We start from the raw sequence: 25,731 nt of genomic DNA on the forward strand, positions 1-25,731 counted from the left end.
ATTTCTCTATTCTAAATATATCATGATACAATATACATAGGCCTATTACTTTTCAGTGTGCAATTTCACTTATGTGAACCTACACATTTCAGCTGAATTCCATAATTGTCCTACTTCAAAAAAGGCCATTTTGTGTGAGCTCTAATACCACATCCCTTTGATGACATACACTGATGACCTACATATGAGTGCCTGATTGTGTCATAGATCTTTCTGTGTCATAGATCTTCACCTCTGAACTCTCTTTGATGCAGGATCATGGATAGCCAGCAGCAAGTTTTCTTTAACCACGAAAGAATAATATGTACCGTCATAAACCTATATGGGACATACATATTTGTGCACTCAGTCCGTATGTCACACAGATAATGCAGTACTTGAGCAATCACCAAGTGATATTTTAAACTAAAGGATCACTGATAATTATATCATCAGCCTACACCACAAATTCCAAATGTCTAACTTATTTCAAACTTCCCTACAACTGGCAATTCTGGGCGATTCGACAGAGGAGCATTGATGAACTATGGACTCGAGCGCTATAACACACTCGCTGTTAAATGGGCTGCACCTTTAACCATCCGCTGGGGGCAGCAGAGCAACAGGGAGATATCTAGACGCTCAGCTCGGCATGTTGCTGAGGGAGATTTCTTTATCTGGGCCGAGGTATCAGTGGAAGGCGGTCCTAGCAGGGAGGATGCTGAGAAATCCAGGGTACGCAAAACTATGAGAACCGTATCTAAATTTAGTTTACTAATAATTACGCACATACATGGACGCAAACTGTAGCATTACTCTGGCTTCTTCTATTAAATAAAAGACACTCGCCGACTAGGGATTAATCTGCTTTCTTTGTTTGTGTGAGCTAGACCTAGCAAGAGAGAGAGAGAGTCAGTCACATTCAGCTGGTTGTCTTCCGGGACATCATTTTTTGTCAGAATTGAAGGGGGCGACTTCTTCTACGCAGCGTTCTGTCTTGCTGTTATGGTCAGACCTTTATTCAGTAGACTATTGTTTGGTAATGCATGGACTTTGTCCACGTCGTGGACACATATTTAAGAGGTAAACAACGCCGAGGTTGGTAGCAGCAGCAGGTAGTCTAGACTAGACTATGATGATAGGCCTCCGATTCCGAGCAAATATTACCTTGTGATGATCTGTCATAGGCTATTCTCCAATAGCAAGCATCAGAATCAATTTCTTTTGGGGAGGATGTGTGATGTATTAACCTCCAAAGTAGGCTGATTTTTTTTAAATGTTATATCAGTTCGTTTTATCGTTGGTTTCAGTGTTCAGCTGTGGCACGCCTGTCTCGTGTAAACAGTTAGAGCATTAGATGTTCTTATCTCTCCTCGTATACATCAGTAAGCTCTGCCGATATTTATCAATGTTCAGTTCCGACAGACTCACGGTTCCTGAGTATGTCAGTCGCCTCCAAAGCCGGAAATCGAGCCCTGCCCCTGACCCGAGGGCTGTCTCGCCGGGCATTACAGCTGATGTACAGTCAGTGCTGGATGGTTCTCTACCAGCACTGCGATCAGCTGTCAAAACCTTAAAATCAGCCAAGGACACCGCAGATTTGGAGGAGACCCGCCGGGCAATCGCTGAGATTTACCAGCTAGTAGAGGAAGCCTGGGTTTTACCTGCCCTTGGGCGTCAGGTCGCCGAGGAGATATGCAACAGGATACGACTGGATGGTGGTCTGGAGCTGCTCTTGCAGCATCTCCACTCACCTGCTGTGGAAATCACCTATGAGTCAGCCAAGTTATTGGAGCAGATTCTGGTCGCAGAAAACAGGTAGGATATCTGTAATCATCAGGTGAATATATTTCCATGACTTGTCACATTTATAACTCTTAGCTTGGCAAAAAAGCATAGGCCTAATCAAAGCATGGCATCTCCGCATTTTTCAGAGACTATGTGGCACGCATGGGTCTGGGCGTGATCCTGAATCTGACTCGGTCCCAGGAGGACGCCCAGCTTGCCCGCAGCGTGTCCGGCATCCTGGAACACATGTTCAAGCACACAGAGGAGACATCCGTCCAGCTCATCTCCAACGGCGCCCTGGACGCGCTGCTTTTCTGGTGCCGTGGCACGGACCCCACCGTGCTGCGCCACTGCGCCGTGGCGCTGGCCAACTGTGCCATGTACGGCGGCCACCGGTGCCAGCGGCTCATGATCGAGAAGCAGGCGGCCGACTGGCTCTTCCCACTGGCCTTCTCCAAGGAGGACGAGCTCATCCGCTTCTACGCCTGCCTGGCCGTAGCTGTGCTGGCCGCAAACCGAGAGATCGAGAAGGAGGTGGTGAAGTCGGGCACGCTGGAGCTGGTGGAGCCCTTCATCGCCTCGCTGGACCCGGACGAGTTCGCCCGCAGCCTGCTGGACAGCACGGACAGCATGCAGGGCCGCACAGCTGCTGACCTGCAGCACTTGCTGCCCCTGCTGGACGGCACACGCCTGGAGGGGAAGTGCATCGCCGCCTTCTACCTGTGCGTGGAGTCCAGCATCAAATCACGGCAGCGTAACACCAAGGTGAGCTCCTGCCCGGCCAAGTGATGCAACATGCTGTTTATGTTTACACTGAATACTGTGAGTATTCACTCTGTGAATAATATTCTTGAAGTTGAAGTGTATTTGTAATTGTCTGCTATAAGCACATCTTATGGTGTATATCTCCTCAACTAGATTTTCCAAGAGATTGGTGCTGTGCAGAGCTTGAAGAGGATTGTCATGTACTCCAGTAACGCCACTGCCTGCTCCCTTGCCAAGCGAGCCCTGGGCATGATGGGAGAAGAAGTACCGCGCCACATCCTCTCCTCTGTGCCAAACTGGAAGAGTGGGGAGGTGCAAAGATGGCTGCAGCAGATTGGCTTCAGCACGTACACTGAGCGCTTTCAGGTCTGAACAGGTGTAGCTGGAACTGTGTGTCATTCACATTTCTTAAAAACCTTTGGCAGAAAATGTACCCTCCTCTGTGGTGATCTGCCACTATGTGATCTGCCAGTAATTTGTGCAGAAGCAAACGCACAGTTAAGTAAATCAATATCATGCCAGGATGTTGTTCGTCACTATGACTCTTTTCCTCAGTGTTGTGTTTCCTTTTTAGGAGTTGCAGGTGGATGGAGACCTACTTTTAAACATTACAGCTGAGGACCTGCACAATGATCTGGGCATGTCTTCAGGGCTCACTCGCAAAAGGTACTTGTCTACAGTCCCAAAAAATGTGCTGTGAGACCCCTTTAAGAGTTCATGTGTATGCGGGCAGCTTTTACATCCTCACGGGCTGTGTCTGTTTGACCGCAGATTTCTGAGAGACCTTCGTGTTCTGAAGACCTACGCCAACTACTCCACATGTGACCCCAACAACCTGGCCGACTGGCTGGCAGACGTGGACCCGCGCTTCCGCCAGTACACCTACGGCCTGGTCCAGTCCGGCGTGGACCGTAAGAACATTGTGCACATCACCGACGAGCAGCTCCGCACCGACTGCAGTGTTGAGAATGGGGTGCACAGGGCCAAAATCTTGGCTGCGCTGCGCCACCCCAAAAAGACCTGCCTGACCGACGCACAGCCGTGCGGCCCAGACGTCTTTATCAGTTACCGCCGCACCACCGGGTCCCAGCTGGCCAGGTCAGAAGATTGCCAAACGGGGCGATCTTTACTTGAACTTGGTTTAGGGTTTTTGTTGTTTTCTTTTTGTTTTGGTTATGTCACATTTTTTCTTTAAATCTTAAATATTTGATATAATTTTCATTGGATCATTAGTTCTTCAGTGTTATGTTTTTGTTGTTATATTTTATGTCATTTTTTTTTCTTTTGTCATTTTTTCCTTCATATCATTTTGACATTGTCATCCATGCTTTCGTTAAAGTTCTGGAATAACTTCACACTTTACATGCCAGGGTACTATTAGTTACTAGTCATTAAGCAAAAACTACAATAAGATGTACTGTGTAGACTTTATAATGAGATCACCTCTTTTGTATCTGAGGTGATATTACTTGTTATTTAAAACTCCCTCCTATACCCCCCTCCTCTTCGGTCCCCCCCCACCCTCCGTCTTTTTCTCCCTCTCTCGCTCCATCTCTGTAGTCTGCTGAAGGTGCATCTTCAGCTGCGTGGCTACAGTGTGTTCATCGACGTGGAGAAGCTGGAGGCTGGTCGCTTTGAGGAGAAGCTGATCCAGAGTGTGCAGCGGGCACGCAACTTCATCCTGGTCCTTTCGGCCAACGCCCTGGACAAATGCATGGGCGACGTAGCCATGAAGGACTGGGTTCACAAGGTCAGATGGGGACGGTTGTGGCGGGTTTATTGCACTCTTTAAATCTCATTTCCCCATTTTTAAATTGTATCATGACACCATGTGACATCTGGTTATCTGCTAGAATGACTAAAAGGCTGCATTAACCCATGCAGGAGATTGTCACTGCTCTCAGTGGGAAGAAGAACATTGTTCCGGTCACAGATAACTTTCTGTGGCCTGATCCCAAATCTCTTCCAGATGATATGAGTTCTATTCTCAACTTCAATGGTATCAAGTAAGTCAGCTTTGAACATGTAGCAGTGTAACATTAAAGACTATGTTTTTCATTCCACAGACATTGTTGTCATATGAGTTCATGCAGCTATTTTTGCTAAATAGTCTCTGTGTTTTTTTTTTATTATTATTAAAGTTTTCTTTTGTCACTACTAAATCAGCTTTACAATACAATTCCCTCTGTCTCGAAATGCACAGATGGTCCCATGAGTATCAGGAGGCAACCATAGAGAAGATCCTGCGCTTCCTCAAGGGGAACCCAAGCCAGGACCAGCTGGACAGAGCCAAGGACCCAGAGTTACCGAAGCAGGAGGAGATCTAAAGATCGCCCACCAGGACAGGGTGCACATGGTCCAAGGTATATTTAGTGTGGCCTCTGTAACGTCATCCAAAGAGCCCTATGTATTCTGTTCCTTCCTTTAACAGTAGCTTAGAGTCAACCTCTCCGTCCACCTCCGCATGTAACTAACAGCAGAGAAGTCTCCCCCCCCATGTTTTTACCCTAACTGTGAACTTATCATCTTATCTTGTTCAGCTTGTTTGCCCCCTTGGTTGTATTATAAAGCAAATCCAGACATGTGATTGAACTAATTGGGAAGGGGTTTCAACTCTTTCTGTCCTGGAAGTTCCACCTTTGGCTTTCACTCCTACTAACCTTATCGTTCAAGGTTGACCTCTAGACCAGGTAGAATATGAAGAGCTCAGGGGTCCAGTCTCTTATATGAATGCTTTGAATACCTTATCGTTCCAATAGCCTTGGGTGATCTGAGAAGGATGTGCTGCCTACCTCTCAGGAATACACAACACACTTTTTTTGTCACCACTCACTGATGCTTTCTGTGAGGAATGCTCTACTAATAACAGCAATTACTGTACTTTATTTTACCACAACCGCAGTCATTTTCCATGTCAAGGATTGCTGTGAACAATCTCTTTAGGTAGGTAATGGTTCTATAAAGAGGGTGGACGAGCAAGATCTTTTTTTAGGTGCCTTTACAGTAACCAGCATGCTTTTTTCTATCCCATCCTATTCATGCAGATTGTAAGTTAGATAGTCTTTAGACATTGCTTTGTGAATATAGGAATATTATCAGTTTGGAAAGCAAAGTCAAATGATGTATGAAGGGATTATTCAAACATGAGAGGCATGAAGTTCTGAAGCACATAGCTTACATATAATCATAATATAATACACTTGCCAGGCACATAAGTGTACTGAGTAGAGATTGCCCTTTAGAGGAAATTGTATATAGTACAAAATGTAACTGTAATGATGACTAAGGCTGTCAGTATCACTGTGAAAATACTTTGTGCTTGATGTCGGGCCGTGCTGAGGCCATATCAGTCTACTAGTGCTCAAACCTATCAGCCAATGGAACAATGTGCAGTATTTACCAAGAGAGAAACCGGCCTCCACAAACCACGCCATATAGTTTTGCAGTACTTTCACAGAGGTGGAAAACTCTCCAGCTATGTAGATAACCAGTGTCACACAATGTATGATAAGTGCAAGTGCAAATAAAGAAAACTGCCACTTATGGCACAATACAATACCAGTCATTGTCAGGGGAATTTATTGTAGTTTCCCAAACAATGTTATAGGCTTTAGCTATGTTGGGCTTGGTTTCGTTGCCTTAATGTACAATTGTTGCTGTTCTTGTCTGTCAAATATAAAAATCAAATGTCAATACAAAGGTTTGTGCATAACATTTAATAAAAGAAAGATAAGACTTGGACATTATGTAATCTTGCAGTGCTGTAAAATTCAAAGATAATAATAAAAATTATAAATTGTTCGCCAGACCCAATGGGAGCAATAAAAAGTGATCCTTCTTTATAACATTAAAAATGCAAACCCTTTGTGACATCAGGTCTCATCTCAATCCAACACAGTCAGACAGCTTGTAGCTGTTAGCATTACTCTGGCGACACATCACTGGAGGTTAACAGGAAGCATGTGACTGGCCCCTTTCTCTCTTCCCCTGTGGGTCGTTCGGCCACTGCACACTGTGAGTAAACACAGACAGACCTTCTGTGCTCTGTCACATCCACATGACGACATCCATTGTGCCTTTTCGTCTCTCCCTCATTCCTCAAGTCCTGTGTTGTGACTGGAGTATAAGTTTACAGCTCGACATACGGAAACAGATGACCACGAGTGGTCCGCACCCTCTGAAAGCCACACTGATGGGTTTCTGTCTGTTCCAGGAGCATGTATGACCAGTCCTGAGATGTTATTTGAGTCCACTTCAGGGAGATCAGCTGGGTCAGTCTTACCCAAGCACATTACCCGTGTAATAGATGTTCAACCAGGGATTATGGGGGAGCCCTCAGGCAATCTGCTGATGATATGTCTAGACCCTAATCTCAGTGTCACTGGTTTTATTCACCAGCAATAGAGACATACTGTTAGATAATCACTTACATTAACTCAAGCTTAATTACCAGTTCAAATCATAAAGACTTATTTTTTTAGAACGTTTTTATTTTGTGTTCACAAGATTTTGAAAGGAAGGGTACATTATTTATGTATTAAGGTGTATTAAAGGTACATTATTTACTGTGTGTCTAATCCCACTATTAGATGTCTGAGCGAGAGGACCCAGATTATTTTACAAAGAAGTGTGGTAAAATCATAATTTGTCATAATTTTAAATACAAAAAAACAATACTTTAATGGTAGCCTTCAATCATTATACAGTAATTTAAAGAGGTATTATGATAAGAAAAAACTATGGCAGCATTTTCAAAAAAGTCAAAATTAAGGCACGCACATAAAAATATGCACTTCAAACATATACACATTTTTTAACACATTATGTTAGTGCACTTGATTATTTTAATCTTGATGATTACGGTTTACAGATCATGGAAATCAAAAATCCAGTATCTCAATATATATATCGACCTGAGAAGACTCTAATCAGCTATGTCAAAATACCTGAGCCTTTATGAGCAAGGAAATGGACTTTTCCATAATATTCAAATTTTTGAGATGCACTTGTATGTACCGCTGTATGGTTTACAGAGCTAAGTTCTGAGTTTGACAGACTCTTTGGAACATGCTCCACTCTTGGTCAGCCTCAAGACACTGCGGAACTTTCTGTGTTCTCCATCCTCCTTTGCTGGCAGCCAAGTGTCCTGCAAAGTCATAATCATCGCCCTTCAGACTCAGTAAGTTACAGAAAAGCATACAGGATGTGCACTGTAGTAAGAAATTTTGCCCTACAGCACGACCGTCACATGGGAAGTTGCCACTGAAATACTAATTCAATTGAATTTAATTCAAGAAGAATTTCTTTAGGCAAAACAAATTAGTTATAGTCAATCTCAAAATATGAAGGAATATCAGTTCAGTTCAGTTCAGATACCTTTAGTCTCCCAGGGGCAATTCGGCTTATCAAACATCTATGCTGAATAATCACATACAAAACCCACAATACTGAAGCCAAACAAACATTACAGAAACAAGAACGTATTCATTTAGATGCCAGAGACCAGAAACCAATTAAAAATAAAATAGTTATGAGAGCGTACAAGGAGTGCCAAACTCAAAATTGTGCCAGCATTTAATTTGATTTGAAACAGTCTGGAAAACTGAGCTGTTTTTTTCTAGTCAATGACAGTGCCATTCAATCATTGTGTTCTACAATGGACAGGTGTGCATCTCAGAGTAGTTATTGCATGAAGGGATTCAAATGGCCTCACCCAATTATTCCAGCAGGAAGTAGAAGGAGTATGGCACCAAAGAGGAAGGGAAAGCCCTTCATGATGTGTAGGGTTGCAGGGTAGAGGGAGTTGAAGACTCCGTTAGACACCAGGGAACAGAGTCCCTCCACACAAGCCACCGATGCAAACAGAGCCCCTGCAGACAACCAGGGGGGTATTCCAGAAAGCATGTTTACTGGCTTAACTGGGTATGTTAACCCAGAGTTAGCGGTAAACCTTGGATTTCAGTTCCAGAAAGCTCAAAAATGATCAGGCTATGTAAGTAACTATGGTAACATAGGCTCTGAACTTAACCTGGTAGGGGGTAGGTTTTGTTCAGGTTATGTTCAATTATGTTCGGTTATTTCAGTGCATGTTCAATCAGGCCGCTATTTTTACACTTGTCACACAATGGCGTTTCATTTTGACGAAGGTCCGATTGACAAAGAAGCACAAAATCATGTAATTTTCATCCGTGCAATTCACCGTGAGAGGGCGATATGACCACGACATTACATGATAGCCTATCCATTCTTTTCCAAACAAGTTTTTCAAGAGCACTAGAGTTTTTCAGATGAATCCTAAATATAGGCTACTTGAAAAGCATTCTCCATCCCTACATTACGCATGGTGGATTAGAATAGAATAAAATAAATCTTTAATGTAGGTTAGCTAGCCTACACCATAGTGGACATTTGTGTTTGGCTCACCAGACAGATGGACAAACAACATCTCAGACACATTGAAGATATAATTAAAACAAGTACAGTACAGAAAAGGGGAAACATAGCCTATAGAAAATTAATAAATAAGTTTAAATATAGCTCAGCATGTTGTCACTAAGTTTGGTTAAGAATGCTGATGGCATTTGGGATAAAATATTTTTTTAATAGGCTACACACGCTCTCCGACTGGGAGTTTTGTAGTGTTGGAGACGAGAGCATATCGGCAAGCTGTCGGTCGGTTAAAAGTAAAGTTTGCCTTTTGCGCTAAAGCAGTTCCTGCGCAACTTCATTCGTTTTCCTGGACACAAACCCACGAGGATCATTAAAGTGTAGTTTCACCAACTGGCAGGTCAGCATCACTTATTACATTTTCCAAATGTTCACCGAAATGTGTCCAATAGGTTACCCATGCCTTCCGACATTCACCCTTCCGATGATGGAGCGCAAAAGTTTAACTTGGCCCACAGCTGCAGGACCCGCGTTAAAATAGAAAATTACATTTGGGATTCTCAAAGAATTCTATGGCCCACTCAATCTATTACAACTAGTCTAGTTTAAGAAAGCATCATTCAAAGCAGTCAATACAATACGTGATGTCCAGTGAATTATTTAATTGTTCTTTTGACATTAGGGCCCGTCCACACGGAGACGCTTTTTAGGTTAAACGCAGAGTTTTTGCTTCGTCTTGGCCGAGCGTCCAAACGAATCCTGTAAACGCACTGCCCGAAACCGCACTTTTCTGAAACCTGGTCCCAGAGTGGAGAAATCTGAAACCGTAGCCCGTTTGAATTCGTTTAGACAGCGAAACCGCACATCCTGCTTGTGTATCGATGATGTCATCGCCACACCTCAGCTGCCCTGGACTTGCACTTATAGTATTGCCTAACAATACTAGTTTTCATACATGACATTACCTACGATTACACTCCGTAAGATAAATATCACAACTGGTGCTGCGCAGCGCCGATAGCTTATGACTTGGTGGACTGAACACTGTTTTTTCCCAGTGTTTTTTAATGCATTCTAGCTACTGTCAGTGACACGAGAGAACTTAAGTTATTAGGAAAGTGCGGTGTAAGTTTAAGCTACATTAATTTGTGCGTAGTGCCAGTGTCATTCATTTATTTTACATGTCTTACAACATATATACATGCATTCAGTCGAGTGAAATCAGATATAAGCATACAAAGACGCTTAGAACTCACGTTAAGCCGATGGTAGCACACTGAATGAAAATGCGCGATTTGATGCAGGCAAACGTATTGACTGTTACTAATGAAGGTTTTATAGCAATATTATAAATGTGGCGACAGAATAGCCTAGAACTTGGGTAAGCCTTTATGTTTAGTAGCCTAATTGCGGTGATAGCCAAAACTAATGTGAATCACGGACTATCCTACAACCAAAGAAAGTAAAGGTGATTAGTAGGCCTACCTGCGTTAGCCAAATAAAGGACGGGACTGCACCCTTCACAAACCGTAAAATAAAGTTTATTAGTTTTACAGTTGACTACAGTTGACAGTTCACCATCAGTCCGCACAAACAATTCTGGTTTCCTTACACTAGCCATTTCGTCATAGCCTATTCTGTCTGTTTGTAAAGCACAAGTTTTGCCAGTTTTGGTGAATTTCTGTAAAGACACAGTGCCAACTATAGGCCTGGGGTATGAAGTAACGTGTTGAGTCGTGTTGAGATGGATCCGTTTGGACGCAAATATTCTTGATACGGTTCCAGGGAAGACGGAGGAAAAAAAGATCGGTTTGGTACGTGTGGACTAGGCCTAACACAGGGTTGATTGAACTAACTGGTAACCGGTGTTTTGGAACCGACAGCTCGGGTTTAGTTGCCACAAGTTCAGACAACCCAGAGGTTAAGTTTTATCTCAGTGTTTGTTAAACCTCCTTTCTGGAATACCCCACAGGTGTTAGTTCACCTCAGACACATGTACTGCATCAATAACAACTCACACCAAGCTGATCTACACCAAACTGAAGGATCATTGCAAGAAAAAAATATAAAATTGGATGGCATTACTTTTGGTGCTTAAAACATAAAAAAATCTCACATGTCCCCACAATTTCATTTACCTTGCTCAGAAGGATCCACCAGCTTCGAGACCTTTGATCGCAAAACTGGGGTTGAAGCCATGAACAGGAAACAGAGTCCATAGCCTGAGAAACACATGGTAAAGGTGTTAGCAGTTTTACGAACATCTGCAAGACTACGCCATGACAAGTGCCCATTGCCACCCTCCATTCACCCTCCCCTCCAATGTGCCAGACTCCTGGAAAGACATACTGTACATTTCCATACCCTTTTGATTTTGATTCTAAAAGAGTAGAACAATGTAGTCACATAAACAATACAGTGGAGGGTTTTTAAGGGATTTTATTTCCTTCTATGGCTATTTGTCCCACTATTTTAAATAGCTTCTAAAACATACGAAACTTGGTAAACAACTGACCAGTTGCCTTTATATATTTACAATGTCAGTACTGTTGCACAGGGAGACCACTAGGTGGCAAAACAGAGGAGGAGAGTATTTCAGTTAAATTCATGCCCCAGCTTGAGGCCCTCAACCTTTGCCCCTGGATGTCTCTTCAATAGTCAGCCAACACTGACAACGGAAAGTCATAAAAACGTGAGCCTGTATGACTGAGATGCGGCTTTATCTGTACATTTCCTGCCATGCACTGCACTGAGATAACAGTAGATAGCATTAGGTCATTTATTTACTTTCAGAACAACAGTATAAACTCTTGTCGGCTCTTTTAACTTCAGTCAGCAAGTGATGGAGCATAATCAGCTGCTATCATTATCTTTTCGTGCAGATGTTTATCCTCCATGAAACCAAACATAACTAAATGATTGTCCCATCGGAGCAGTCTATTCCATTGGAAGGATAATATATGCATAGTGAAAGAAGTGAACACGATCATTGTAATTTTCAAACCTTCACAGTTTTAAAGTTCACCAGGTGATGGTACTCTGTACTCTATGAAGCTGAATAAGTGAAATAAGCATGTAAAAGGTGGTGTCTGTGATTCTAATCGAATACATTTTTTGTCAGATTCAGCTAAGCACTCGTCACGGCCTTCTAGCTGTCTATTCAGTGTGAGAGTGCACCAGTCCTGTAGAGAGTATACAGTCCTGACAGGAAGTGGGAAATAAGCACAGGCATAAACAATCAACCAACCAATCAAAATGTTGCTTTAGGAAAAGCGGACAGAAAAGCGAGGTGTGCCATTTTTGGTTGTTGTATTGAAATATTACAAACATTTACTGGAATCACATACTGCATCTTCAAGATAGATAGATAGATAGATAGATAGATAGATAGATAGATATAGAAAGACAGATAATCATTGTATTTCTCCCCAAGGGGAAATTGTGGATTTATGTGATTTAACATAAATCACAGTACACAGCCACCTAGTATGTCTGACAAAATTAGGTAACGTTACCTGTGAACATAAGTGCAGTGGTGTTGGCCACAGAGATGACCACCAGGCCGCACATGTTGGACAGCAGCCCCACAATGGCCACCCAGGAGTCCTCCAGGCACCGCTGCATGGCCTTTAGCCCCACCAGGCTGCTCAGGTAGGTCAGGTGCAGGACCGCCGAGCCGTAGCCAATCAGCTCGGGGCCCCAGCACAGCGGGGCGCTGAGCTCATACAGCACGTACAGGTCCCGGCTCCCGAAGTGCACGGTGACCACGATGAAGAAGCTGAGGGAGTAGAGCCACAGCTTTGGCCGGCGGTCCCCCTGCCCTGGGGTGCTGAAGAGCTGCCAAACGGACCGGTGGTGCTTAGTGGTGAGCAGTCTGGCCCCGGGGTCAGGAACCACAGACTCGGGCACAAACAGGTAGGCATACAGGGCAGATGCTAGACTGGTGGCCAGTACCAGCCAAAATGGATTGATGTACCTGAAACAGAACAAACACACAGTAATTAAGAATGTATAAATTAAATGTATATGTGTAAAATGTAAGTGTGTAAAAGTTGTAAAGATATGTAATAATTAACTAATTAAAGGTGAAAAAAAGGACACAGGCTACCCTTGTGCCCGTCGCCACTGTCCCCCAATGATGCTTGCGAACATGCCAGCCACACCTATACAGGCTTCCAGTATGGCCACTCTAAAGGTGCGGGAGACTTTGTCACTTGTGTCGGCCACATAGGCAAAGCAGCCAGCGAGGATGGTGTTAAAGTCCCCAGTGAGGCTACTGCAGAATCTCCCCAAGAGGAACCAAGCCACAGGTAACTTCAGGTATAGTACCACTAAATAAACAGCAGCTTGAGCAGCCAGGCCAAGACTGGGTAAGATCAGAACTGGGCGTCTGCCAACACAGTCACTCCAGGCCCCAAATAGAGTGGCAGAGAAAAGGCTGACGAAAAAGCCTCCCAAGTTGATGTACAAATTCCAGTGCGCAGTCATGGTCTCCACCTCCTAGGAAAAGAAATGATTTTTTTTGTTCCATTCATGTTGTGTTTATGCAAGTGCAGTTTGCAGCTTTTGCTATTAACAAAAAGACTGTATCTAGGATCTAAGATTATTGAAGTACTTCTGAAACAATCTTTTACAAGATTATTTAGCAATATGGTGTATTCATAGTAGCATTCTTAGATTGAGGTGTTTCTATCTAGACTAAAAATTGAAAGAAGTTCAGTGTTATACATATTTTGTCAAAAATCACAAACTATACCCAAGGTGCTGCAGCACCCCCTGCTGGCAGGAGATAGATTTATAAAAAATATTATATACATGTTTAAATAATTACTAATTCGCTGTCTGACATTATTTATATTTTTGTATGTGAAATGATGAGTCAAATAACAAAAAAGGGTTATGGATAGGTTCGAATATAGGCTACTAAAAATGAACAGTTATAGAGATCAACGTGAACGTGAGTCAGTTACTGTAAGAACCATAGCGTGGTTTCAGCTAGGCCTAGGCCTATGTGATAGCGATCTACGGTTGATATAGGTCTACATATTCTATGCGATTTACACGTTCAAAAAAGCATGGATAAGCTGAAAGAAACTTTACAGTTTTGCAAAATTAATAAATCTATAGCTAGTGAAATCATTTCACTGGCCTAGTCTCTAAGATAGAAATTATTAGGACACTTGCTGTGGAGACGACACACTTTAGGCTATTCAGAAATTATTTGAAGCAGGCAGCTCACTGCGCCGGGATTAGTGTGTGCTTCACCCCACTGTGTGTTCACTGTGTGCGTGTTTCACTAATTCACGGATTGGGATAAATGCAGACCAAATTTCCCTCACTGGATCAAAAGAGTATACTTATACTACTTATACTTGCTGTCGCGGACCATTGGAATTTGTGGCTGCCCAGGACTTTTCTAAAACTTCTCTCTATCACCCGCACACTGCACTAAAATGCAGTGTTGTAATGTAACGGAGTACAAATACTTCGTTACTGTAGCCTACTTAAGTAGAAATTTCACGTATATGTAGGCCTACTTTACTTCGCTATTTAAATTTATGTCAACTTTCACTTTTACTAGATAAAATGTATACTTTTACTCCGTTATATTTCCACTAAGCATCTTTGTTACTTGTTACTAAAACATGAAATTAGAAGAAATGTGTGCGATTGTAATAAGGGAGGTTTGGCGAATCACTGCTCCTAGATTGCTCCGCACGCTGCGCGCTCTATTTCAGCGCTTGTTTGTTGTTTAAGGAGGAGGATGCACAACTGAAACCGCCATGGAAGCACAAGCACCTACCAGAGGACCTCCCGTTATCATAGACGACCACCCCGACGTGGTGAACTAGGTGAACAGGGTAGTGGAAGATAACGTCATACACCCGTGGCCGTATTTGCAAGAAATGTTTCTGTAGGCCTACATTGGCAGCTTTCTGTGAAGCTGAACACTCCGCTACCTGCCTCAGCAGCCTGTGAAAGGCTATTTAGCATTGCAGGACTTGTCTTCAGTCCAAGAAGAGAAAGACTGATTCAGGCCCGGGTGGGTAATCGGGAGAATTCCTGGTGGGCCGCTTCACTTTTGGGCCGGTCGAGGAAAACCGAGGTGAAGTTAGTTTGATATTTGATATTCGGATATTCGACAGATATTAAAAAATCTGTCACCCCGGTTTCACCCCGTGTTTGCAGACAATGTATCAAATATCAAACTAACTTCACCTCGGTTCGAGGAAAAACATATTGCAAAAATATTTGTCACGTTAGTCTATCTTTTCTTAAAGTAGGACACGTTCCGCATTCTGTGCATGACACCAATGCAATGCCTCTGTATGGGTTGTATCCTACGTGATGTAACTTATCAGTTGAAATGAATTATATAATTTACACATTTGTTGAACCATGGTACTAATAAAAACTACAGGATAGTAAGAGCTGAAATGTTGCTTAATTTATCCAATTTCCACCACTATGGAAAAGGTGGGCCGGTCTCGGGCCTGAAACTCCCGGGCACTGAATTCTGGCAACTTTGAAAACCAGCTTCTTTTGAAGATGAACAGACACCTTTTCAGTTTCAACTAATGACTGGCATATTAGTAGCTGCTGGACGTGGCCTGTGTGTGTGTGAGAGAGTGAGTCTTTTTTTTTTAAAGAAATAAGTTATTTATTTTTCATTTTTACCTGAAGTTCATACAAAAGTGACATTTCTGTTTCTGTTTTTTTCTTTGATGTCAGCTCTAAAAATATGCTGTTTGTTCTTTGAACTTAAGATAATTGTGCCTAAAAGTCCTAGAAAATAATGTGATTTTGATTTGATGAGTGAGATTAAGAAGATATGGGAACCCTGAATATGCTTTATTATAAGAAAGGCAAAATAAAGTTCACAATAAAAGTTCAAAATAAAACCGCTTGCTTTTTACTTTTTACTTTTACTTCAAATACTTAAGTACATGAAATATCAGAAAATTACTTTTGATACTTAAGTACAGTATATATCAGATACTTTAAGACTTTTACCCCTGGCACCCCTGGTCAAAAATAGGTTCCCGCGCGCCTGACTACACCAAACAGATATGGATATGGAAATCTAAGCCTAGCCTGCTTAACTGGGTGCGTTGTGAATGTCGTTCGGCGGACACACGTCGGCTTCCGTAGAAGAAACTATCCAGTTTGTTTACATGTTACGCACCTTTTCAAGAGGATCGGGAGGCCCAGTGCTGTTGTGACATCCTCCGGTTTTCGTCCCGTTGTACCCCATATCTTCACTAATGCGATCCCACAGGTATTGTGTATAAAGTGGCATCTGAAGTGCCAATGAAAACATTGAAAGAAAGATAACAGGTTCGACAGAAACTGAAAGTATACATGAGTACGGTGGAGGTGTTGAGCAAATTACGTTATCACCAATAATGTTACATGTCGGACAAAGAGTTGTTGTTGATTTATAATTATCTTGAGATGAATCTTCTTCGGCAGGAAGTATTGCATTCGTGTCGGAATCTTCCATGACGTTTTGATCTAGATGTTTAAAGTTGCGGATTATTCTGTTTGGCGAAATGATTCGCTTGCGGTGGCTAGCTAGCTAGCTAATCATTTTAATCTTAATCATCTCCTTGTTTCAGCGTAACTTACTACGTTATATCGTTGCTACTAGATGTCCGAATGCGACTTCTAAACGACCCAGACCTCTAGGGTTGGTGGACTTTGCGAAATTTAAACTAGGCGCGTGATAGTCGTGTGCCAAATGCTAACTACTCTAGCTAATGTATCTCTCCCCGGAAGTGGACATGACATGGACAAAAACACGCATATAGTGTAACCATTTCGCTCATATACGTACATGTTTTGAATGCATGTTCACACGACCAATCATAAAGTAAGGCCACCATAGTTTTATAAATTAAACAGGGATTTAAATGTTTTAATTGGCTCTAATTTTTACGTGATTCTGGGAAATGCTATGATGTCTCCACTCGTGGTTTAATATTATGTAACATTACGGTAGTGGAGTTTGTGGTTAACAATAACATTCTGTTATCATTCATCTTTTCCTTTACTCTGTCTTTGCCAAAGGTCTTAAATTGAAGATGGCATCCGACAACCTTCCATCTGAGTTTGATGTTGTCATACTTGGCACGGGCCTCACAGAGTCTATCATAGCATCAGCCTGTTCCAGGGTGGGGCAGAAGGTGCTGCACATTGACCGGCGGAACTACTATTCAAGCAAATGGGCTGGCTTCAACTTCAACAGCCTGCTGTCCTGGATTGAGGAGCACAAGGCTCAGCAGGGAGCCCAGAGCAAAGATGACTGGGCAGAGTGGAGGAATAAACTGGTTGACGGGGAGGAGGCTTTGCTCATCAGTGCTGATGACTCTTTCATCGCCAACCTAGAGGTTTTCTGTTATGCCAGTTTAGAGGCTGAAGAGGAGGAAAAGGAAGAAGTGGCTGAAGCAGCACCTTCATTTGCAGAACCTGAAGAGGGAACAAAGGGGGAGGGGGAAGGCAGTCTTGATGTCATACAGGAAACCGCAGCCACCGGTGAAACTCAACACACCCCAGTAGATGGTGTTCAAGAGGAAGGAGTCTCTCAAGATGCCAGCCAAGAAGATGAGGCGGAGGAAAAGAAAGACCAACAAGAGGACTCCACAGCAAGTCCAGTTAAGGAGGTGAAGAAGAAAATCACCTACGCTCATCTAGTGAAAGAAGGACGCAGGTTCAACATTGACCTGGTGTCTAAGATGATCTACTCTCGCGGCAGCCTGGTCGATCTCCTGATCCAGTCCAAAGTCAGCCGCTACACCGAGTTCAAAATCGTCACCCGCATCTTGACCTACCGCAGCGGCAGGGTGGAACAGGTGCCGTGTTCACGGGCTGATGTGTTCGCTAGCAAGCAGCTGACTATGGTGGAGAAGCGCATGCTGATGAAGTTCCTCACCTTCTGCCTGGACTTCGAGCAGCATCCAGAAGAGTATAAAGAGGCGTCTGACCAGCTGTTCTGGGAGTTCCTCCAAACCAAGAAGCTCACGGAGAACCTCCAACATTTCGTCCTCTACTCTATCGCCATGGTGACGAAGGAGGCGCGTACTGAGGATGGCCTCAAGGCCACACAGCACTTCCTGCGCTGCCTGGGTCGCTACGGCAACACGCCCTTCCTGTTCCCCTTGTATGGTCTAGGTGAGATACCACAGTGCTTTTGTAGGATGAGTGCCGTGTTCGGAGGGATCTACTGCCTGCGCCACTCCGTCCAGTGTTTGGTAGTGGATAAGGAAACAAACAGCTGCAAAGCTGTTATCGACACGCAAGGCCAGCGAATCAGCTGCACCCATTTTGTGGTGGAGGACGGCTTTGTGAGAGAACAGTGGAAGAGCACGGATGAGAGGTACATCTCCAGGGCAGTCCTCATCACTGACCGGTCGGTGCTGCCAGCTGATTCTGAGCAACAGATCTCCCTGTTGACGGTTCCTCCTCTAAAACAGGGCGGCTCAGCAGTCCACATGGTCGAGCTCTGCTCCTCCTCCATGACCTGCATGCCCGGTACCTTCCTGGTGCATCTCACCTGCTCCTCCAAAGGAACCGCCCAGGAGGACCTAGAGCCCCTCGTTTCCAAAATGTTCTACGTGCCCCCCAGCCCCGGCGAGGAACTTGCAGAGGGCGATGAGAGGAGTGGCCAGCCAACAGTTTTGTGGGCATTGTACTTCAACATGCTGGACACCTCCAGGATGGACGGCAGCAGCAGTAACAGCGGCTTTGATTTGCCCAGCAACGTGCATGTCTGCATTGGCCCCGATGTGACCCTAGGGTGCGACTTCTCCATCAAGCTGGCTGAGAAGATTTTCCGCCAGCTTCTGCCAGACGAGGAGTTCTGCCCACCTGCCCCCGACCCAGAGGACATCATATATGAGGGCGAAGCACCCCAGGGGGAAGGCTCGGGATTCGAACAGGAGACTCCCAAGACCGAGGGCTCCAGTCTCCAAAGTGAAGGTGAGGGCTTGGAGAGCCAGTCAGAGATTGAGAAAGAGGCAGGAGAAATGGAGACTCCTGCCCAGAAAGCCCCTGAAGAAGTCCTGAAAGAGGACACCTCCCCATCTGAAGAGTAGACAGCATACTCCTTCATGGAGAAACCACTCCTTAAATCAACAACCTACCGCCTTACCAGCCTCCCTCCCACTGCCCTAAATTACCCTCTCCCTCTATGGAAATAGTGTCACCAGAACCAGTGAATCACAATTGCCTCAAAAAGAGAACATGACACAAATATCATAGTAACACGCAGAGAGCTTCAGGACTTGCATGATCCCGCTGTGACCTGAACATCAATTTTCACAGTAATATGTTTAAAGATGGTACCTACAGGCATATACAGTTATATTAAAATATATCACAGCAGTGATCGATACACCCCTTATATCATCATACGGTATATACACTCAAATGTGTCTGTCCAAGACATGCTTTATTAAACAACACAGAGTAATGATACAGAAAATATAACATGTCTCTTAAACCATTTCTGTTCTGTGATCAGTTTACCAGGCTGATTGTTTACTCTCCCATAAGTAATAATGAAGTAGTGACAATGCAATGGAGTGACAACATCTAGGATGGTGTTATTGTCAGCAGTTTATGAAAGGGACTGAACTCTTCTATTTTGAGGTTTTATTTATGTGCATTTTTCTTACCTCTGTCTTATCATAGTTCTCACATTTTATGGTTTTCAGAAGGCCTATTGTTCTTTGTTTACATTTTTTTCTCTCAGCTTTTCTTGTTTGACCGAGTATTGTATTGTCAGCCATTGTGCCTGAGTTGTCATGCACAACTGATTCTAAAAGCTCCCCAAAAGTTTTCCCAAACAGTTTGTTGCCTAAAATCAGTCTCATCAGTGAAATGATAGACTCAGCTGAAACAAACCATGCATGAAATGAGGCCACATGTTAGTGATTACTTTTGCCAGCCATATTTAAAGTAATATCGTTTGACATTTGCACAATATGTTTTCAGTCATTTTTATAGATTGTCACCTTTGACAGTCATTTCCAGCGTATCCCCTGCTCCATGGTGGAAGTGATTAGCATATCCATCTTATATAGATGTCAGAGAAACATGGAAAGTTTTGTTTTTTGTGTGTGTGGACAGTCATCAGTCAGTGGCTCAGTCATCAGTCAGTGGTTTCCCTTGATCAGAACGTAAATTACCTTTTTTTTATTTAAAGGCTCATTCAGTCTAACTGATTTAAGCAGTTGCCAGAGGCTGAATCAGTTTATAACTTGCACAGAATAGTTGGGCAACTATACTGTAGATTAGCTGCAAACTCTAGTTTGTTATGGCTTAGGGGAATCTTGGTGAATGTGAGAAAATCTTTCCGCAAATTAAAGAAGTAAATCACTCCTCTTTACATTTTCATAGTTCCGCAGTTAAATAGGATGCCTATTTTGATGTTCATAGTCTAACTTAAATTGGACTGTAATCTGAGGTTAACATAAAGATAAACATAAACTTTCAATCTCTACCTTGTTCCCATGCTTCTATCAGTTAGTTGGCACCTGGCAGTTGGCCTTGGCAAATATTTTAATCACTTGATAAATTTGTTTTATGAATGTGCCCTTTGACCAAAGGCATCAAATTCTGTGTTTAGGTAGCTCGCCAACATGCACTATGTGTCTGCTTCTATATGTAATATTTATTCATTTGACAGTAAAGTGTATACCTCCTGTATTTGATGCTAAGCGAGTCACATGTTTATATTATGTGCAGCAAGCACAATATTTATTGGACTCACGCCTGTGAGTTACAAAGTTAAGGGAGCCTTCAGCCATAAGTGTTATCAGAAACCTGTTTGTCCCTATATGTTTTGTGCATGTACTTCAGTGTTTAATGTATCTTTTTAATGAGTATCCAACATTAAAGTCCATATCTTTACCATGAAATGTTTGTTTTAGAGGTCAACCTTTTATGGGGTGATACCATAGACAAAAGACCTATCAGAAGTCTAAATTGGCTAAAGAGCTTAAAGTTGGATTAAGTTGAAGAATTGTGTCCTTGATTTACAGCGATTTTTTTTTTTTTTTTTTTTTTTTTTTTTTTTTTTATTTATTTATTTATTTATTTATTTATTTATTTATTTTATTTTTTTCCCTCTGGATGAAAAATAACATATACATGAGATAAAAGAAACGGAAAAACAGTAAATGGAAAACAGTGAAATAGAATAGCTAGCCTTTTCATATTTAAGAAGATAAAGGTCATTTCACTGGTCGTCCCAAATCCAATTTAAAGATCATTTGTGTAGAACATCCTTGATTAACTTTTTTGGATGATCTTTCCTCCCCTGTGCTTGTAGTCCTTCTTCACCTTAATGATTCACAAATGATTCATGATCTGTTACGGCTTGGTAAATATTCTCTGAACAGATTTTTGTGTTGTTGTTTTGCCATGTGGTGGTCAGATAAGCGTGAAAGACTTTTTTTTCCATTTTTGAAGATGGTGAATGGGATCCAAAAGCATATGACACTGTTTACCACCACATCAGTCAGGAAGCTAAATACTTAATAATGCAAATATGAGAGGATTAGGTAACTGGGAATGGAAGGATAATGGGAAGGGGAGACTTGAGAGAAACGCTATTTTGATGCATTGTGCCACCTTGTCTGCTACTGTAAGGTGAAACCTGGAAAACCAAGCCCATGCAAGCAAAAAAATACAAATGAATACCACTGAATGTAATGTTAATTGCAGAAAACTATTTATAACAACAATGAACCCCACCACATCAAAAACATAATACATTCAATACAATGCACAACAAAAATTACTTTTCCACAACAATATTTTAGTCTACATTTCAAATCAATTTGGTTAACAGAAAATGAGCTATCACAAATGGAGTCACAAAGGATTTTCTGTGATATTTCAAAATTATATTGTGATATTAACAAATGTCATTTATTAGCCTGGCAGACACCAAATAGATTCTTAAGAGAATTTACTTTCAATTTCCAAGGGGTGCAACCAGTGCTGAAGTTAAACTTAAAGTTGGATGTGGATGGGAACAAAATCAAATTTTACTTGTTCCGTAGTGAAAACACTATTTTCAATTTTAGATAACCGGATAATAATGGTATTTATTGTTCCGATTAGCCTTTCTCTGATTAGGCCTATTATTCAAAAGTCGAAGCCCCCCCCACCCCCAGAAAAAAAATAATTTAGCCTACTTAGATACCGAAATGCAGATTAATATGTTTGTTCAATGATGTCTAGTCAGTACACTAAATAAGGAAGGCCTATAGATAGAAATATAGATAGAAAAACTAGCCATATAGGCATGAAAGGATCACTCACCTCAACATGTCTTTTGCAATCATTTAACCCGCCATGGGAAATTCTAAAGTCACTGTTACAAACAGTGCAGCATACAAGACTAGGCATGTCATTACAGTGCATGAAAATGTTATCTGAAGTCTTATTATTATTATTATTACAGTGCATGAAAATGCACTGTTCTGTTACCTGAAGTCTTATTATTATTACTATTATTATTATTATTACAGTGCATGAACACTTTTTCGGGGGTCGGGATTCTTAAAGTCGGGTCCTCCGACTTGACCAGTGGCATGAAGGCAGTATTAATACTACAGATTCTGTTCAACTGTTTCCTCTGCCCACAACTGTTTCAAAGTAAAAGTCCTCACTACAATAATTCACTATTAAATAATTTAACTATTTAAACTACTCAACTATTTAAATTATCAGCCATTTCAACTGTCAGTTGTCATGAACTATGACTCCCGCCAACTGTTTCCTCACAACTGTTTCAAAATAAAGGTCCTCACTACTATAATTTACTATTAAATAATTTAACTATTTGAACTGTCCAACTATTTAAATGTTAAGCCATTCAAACTGTCAGTTGTCATGAACTATGACTCCCGCCAACTGTTTCCTCTACCTACAACTGTTTCAAAATAAAGGTCCTCACTACTATAATTTACTATTAAATAATTTAACTATTTGAACTGTCCAACTATTTAAATGTTAAACCATTCCAACGGTCAGTTGTCATCAACTATGACTCCCGCCAACTGTTTCCTCTGCCCACAACTGTTTCAAAATTAAAGTCCTCACTACAATAATTCACTATTAAATTATTTAACCATACCATCCAACTATTTAACTGTTCAGCCATTCCAACTGTCAGTGGTTATCACATATGACTCATGTGAACTGTTTCCTCTTCCTCTTCCTCGTTTCAAAATAAAAATCCTCACTACAATAATTATGACCGCCGCGCAGCGAAGCGGCGGTCATATAGGTTTAGTCAGATTTTTTTTTTTTTTCCCGAAAGGAGGGTAGGGCAGACACAGTTTTCTGTGAATATCTCGAAAACCGTAGGGTTTAGGAGGACCAATTTTTTTTGTATGTTGATCTCAAGGGGCCATGTCAACCCATTCCATAACCACTCATTTCATGTATAAAGCCACCTAGTTAAACACAAAAAAGTAAAAATGAGGTGGTGTAATTGAAGGTATCTGTGACCTAACATAGTCAAAACTGCACGAAATTGGAAGTGTAGGATCATTATGACACCCTCTGTATGCACGCCAAGTTTTGTGGAATTCCGTTCATGGGGGCCACACAATAAATTAATTTATGTTACTATACACCAACTGGCCTGTAGGTGGCGGAGACAGTTTTCTGTGAATATCTCGAGAACTGTAGGGCCTAGGAGGTCCACCTTTTTTTTTGTATGTTGGTCTTAAGGGGCATGTCAACCCATCCCATTACCACTTATTTCATGTATAAGCCCACCTAGTTAAAAATTAAAAAGCAAAAAATTAGGTGTTTTCATCTCAATATCTCTGGCTGACAAGGTCAAAACTGCACGAAATTAAAAGTGTAGGATCATTATGACACCCTCTGAATGCATGCCAAGTTTTGTGTACTTTCGTTCATGGGGGCCTTACAATAAAATAATTTATGTGTACATTTAGTGGCGTTACACCAACAAAGGATTCCCGGGACACTGAAAGACCGGGGTACACAAAACTTGGTGGGCATGTACCCCCACATGGATAGCATGGAACCGTCATTTTTTCGTTTTCATCTGCAGCCCCCGCTGGACTGGACCCCGAAAGGAGAGTAGGGCAGACACAGTTCTCTGTGAATCTTTTATGGTATGTTGGTCTCAAGGGCCCACATCAACCTGGCTCATAATCACTCATTTGTGATTTGCCCCCCGTAAAAAATGAAAATCAGTAGGATTAAAAAGAAAGCCAAAATAAATATTCATCATCATCATCATGGCTGCATTTTCAGTATTGGCGAAAGTAGTCGTTTGTCCACTAGATGGCGCATCGTTGCAGTGAGGCGTAATTTTGTTGGAAGTTAAAAGTGGGTTGGAAAAACAATGGGCGCTTCATACAAGGACTGTAATTTACGCAGCGAACATCTAATAAGGATAGGGCGATGTTCACATGAAGTGTAATTCCCATTTCTTCTTGAAGCAGAAATAAATCTGAGGATGTTTATCGGACATGCTTGGTTTTTACTGCAGATGCGTTAATCTTGTAATATCAATAAGGACCTAGGTAATGTTAAAGTTAAGCGTTGGTTGAGTGATGGAGGCATTTGATTTATTGCATTTGTAGAAAACTATAAATGCAGTTATACCAAGCAAATGTATAGCAGCACTGTTTGTATCTTTCGACTGTCATTTATTGCACGTGCTACAAAATCATTCTGTGCAATGGAAGATTTACCAACGTTACACCGGTCTGATACAGTTTTGCCTATACATCGCGAGACTGAGGCAGCCTGTTTATTTTGTTTTAAGTGCGTGCAGGGTGTGAGAGGGGAATCGATGTGCTTTGATTACAGCTTGGTAGTTGTAGTCTGTGAAATTAAAAAAGCATGTGTGTGTGAAGTATCCAAACAATGACACCTTCATTTCATTATGGCTGCTTTAGCAAAACACCTTAAGCTCCTGTGTAGTGGGTCCCATTTAGAAGTGGCTACTTCATTCGCTTTCATTGACTCATGGAGCTGCGTGAATGTTATTACAACTTTTAGCCCGCGATATGACAGTTTAAGTCCGCTTGATACTGTAAAAGTAAGCCATTGGTTTCAAAGGCCAAAGGAGATTTTATTTGTGTAAGCCAGCATAGCCTATTGACAATTTATGTTGTAAATAGGCCTACCTTATAATCCTACCTGTAGCTTAGGGAAGCTAACAGCTTTCTATTAGGATCTAGTTTGTTAGTTACCGTTTTGTCATAACTCCCTGATGCATTTTGCATTTAGAATAGCCAGAGCGTGTATATCTCAATCGGAAAATTAAACAATATCGGTGCCTATGGACTAGGCTGGGTGAACCCAGCCTGATCTGCCCGCTATTTATTTTTTGATTTCTTAAAAGATTGAGCTTGGTCTGATGAAAGCCAGACTAGCCATGGACCTCAGTTAAACAATGCAAGGGAACATGAATCAGCCTATATTTGCACTAACAATAACGGACAAAAGCTCTTCAACTTTGGCCCGTTAAAATGTGTATGAACAGTCTAGCGACGCATTTCATCAAGGCCCATTTGGACATGTCAGTTATTTGCACCACTGGTTAGATGTAAAACAGCATTTCGTTTCAGACTAGGCTACTGTTACTTAATTTGTGCATTAACAATAACGTTTCAGACTACTGTTACTTAATTTGTGCATTGACAATAAAGTATTACATGAACTAAAGATGACTAAAATCTTATGTAGAAGAAGAAACATTCACAAAAAATCCATCCATCCAAAAATGACCTTTGTTTTTGATAGCTGTTG

At 42.0% G+C, this 25,731-nt stretch overlaps 3 protein-coding genes across 5 annotated transcripts; 2 read left to right on the top strand and 1 right to left on the bottom strand.

The window, feature by feature from the left end:
* Nucleotides 1-112: 112 nt before the first annotated feature.
* sarm1 (sterile alpha and TIR motif containing 1) lies at nt 113-6,273 on the top strand. 2 transcript variants are annotated; one of them, XM_048264400.1, is made up of 9 exons: nt 113-714; nt 1,396-1,797; nt 1,914-2,532; nt 2,686-2,898; nt 3,107-3,198; nt 3,304-3,630; nt 4,093-4,282; nt 4,417-4,538; nt 4,736-6,273. In XM_048264400.1, exons 1-9 carry the CDS (start codon nt 632-634, stop codon nt 4,857-4,859), a joined length of 2,172 nt encoding a protein of 723 aa, XP_048120357.1. In that variant the 5' UTR covers nt 113-631; the 3' UTR covers nt 4,860-6,273. The 2 variants fall into 2 exon arrangements, with proteins under 2 accessions (XP_048120357.1, XP_048120359.1); XM_048264402.1 differs by having other exon boundaries at nt 113-1,797.
* A 56-nt stretch (nt 6,274-6,329) lies between these two features.
* slc46a1 (solute carrier family 46 member 1) lies at nt 6,330-16,948 on the bottom strand. Of its 2 annotated transcripts, XM_048264404.1 has the most exons (6): nt 16,106-16,943; nt 13,028-13,419; nt 12,435-12,895; nt 11,058-11,141; nt 8,246-8,402; nt 6,334-7,678 (listed from the first exon to the last, which is right to left on the bottom strand). In XM_048264404.1, the coding sequence occupies exons 1-6, from the start codon at nt 16,421-16,423 to the stop codon at nt 7,621-7,623; spliced, it is 1,470 nt and encodes a 489-aa protein (XP_048120361.1). In that variant the 5' UTR covers nt 16,424-16,943; the 3' UTR covers nt 6,334-7,620. The 2 variants fall into 2 exon arrangements, with proteins under 2 accessions (XP_048120362.1, XP_048120361.1); XM_048264405.1 differs by lacking the exon at nt 8,246-8,402 and having other exon boundaries at nt 6,330-7,678; nt 16,106-16,948.
* chm (CHM Rab escort protein) lies at nt 16,073-20,840 on the top strand. Its single transcript, XM_048264403.1, has 2 exons — nt 16,073-16,198; nt 16,990-20,840. The coding sequence occupies exon 2, from the start codon at nt 17,004-17,006 to the stop codon at nt 19,011-19,013; it is 2,010 nt and encodes a 669-aa protein (XP_048120360.1). The 5' UTR covers nt 16,073-16,198; nt 16,990-17,003; the 3' UTR covers nt 19,014-20,840.
* The last annotated feature ends 4,891 nt before the right edge of the window (nt 20,841-25,731 follow it).

Source organism: Alosa alosa, chromosome 15 (genome assembly GCF_017589495.1).
Source record: "Alosa alosa isolate M-15738 ecotype Scorff River chromosome 15, AALO_Geno_1.1, whole genome shotgun sequence".
Lineage (NCBI taxonomy): Eukaryota > Metazoa > Chordata > Actinopteri > Clupeiformes > Clupeidae > Alosa > Alosa alosa.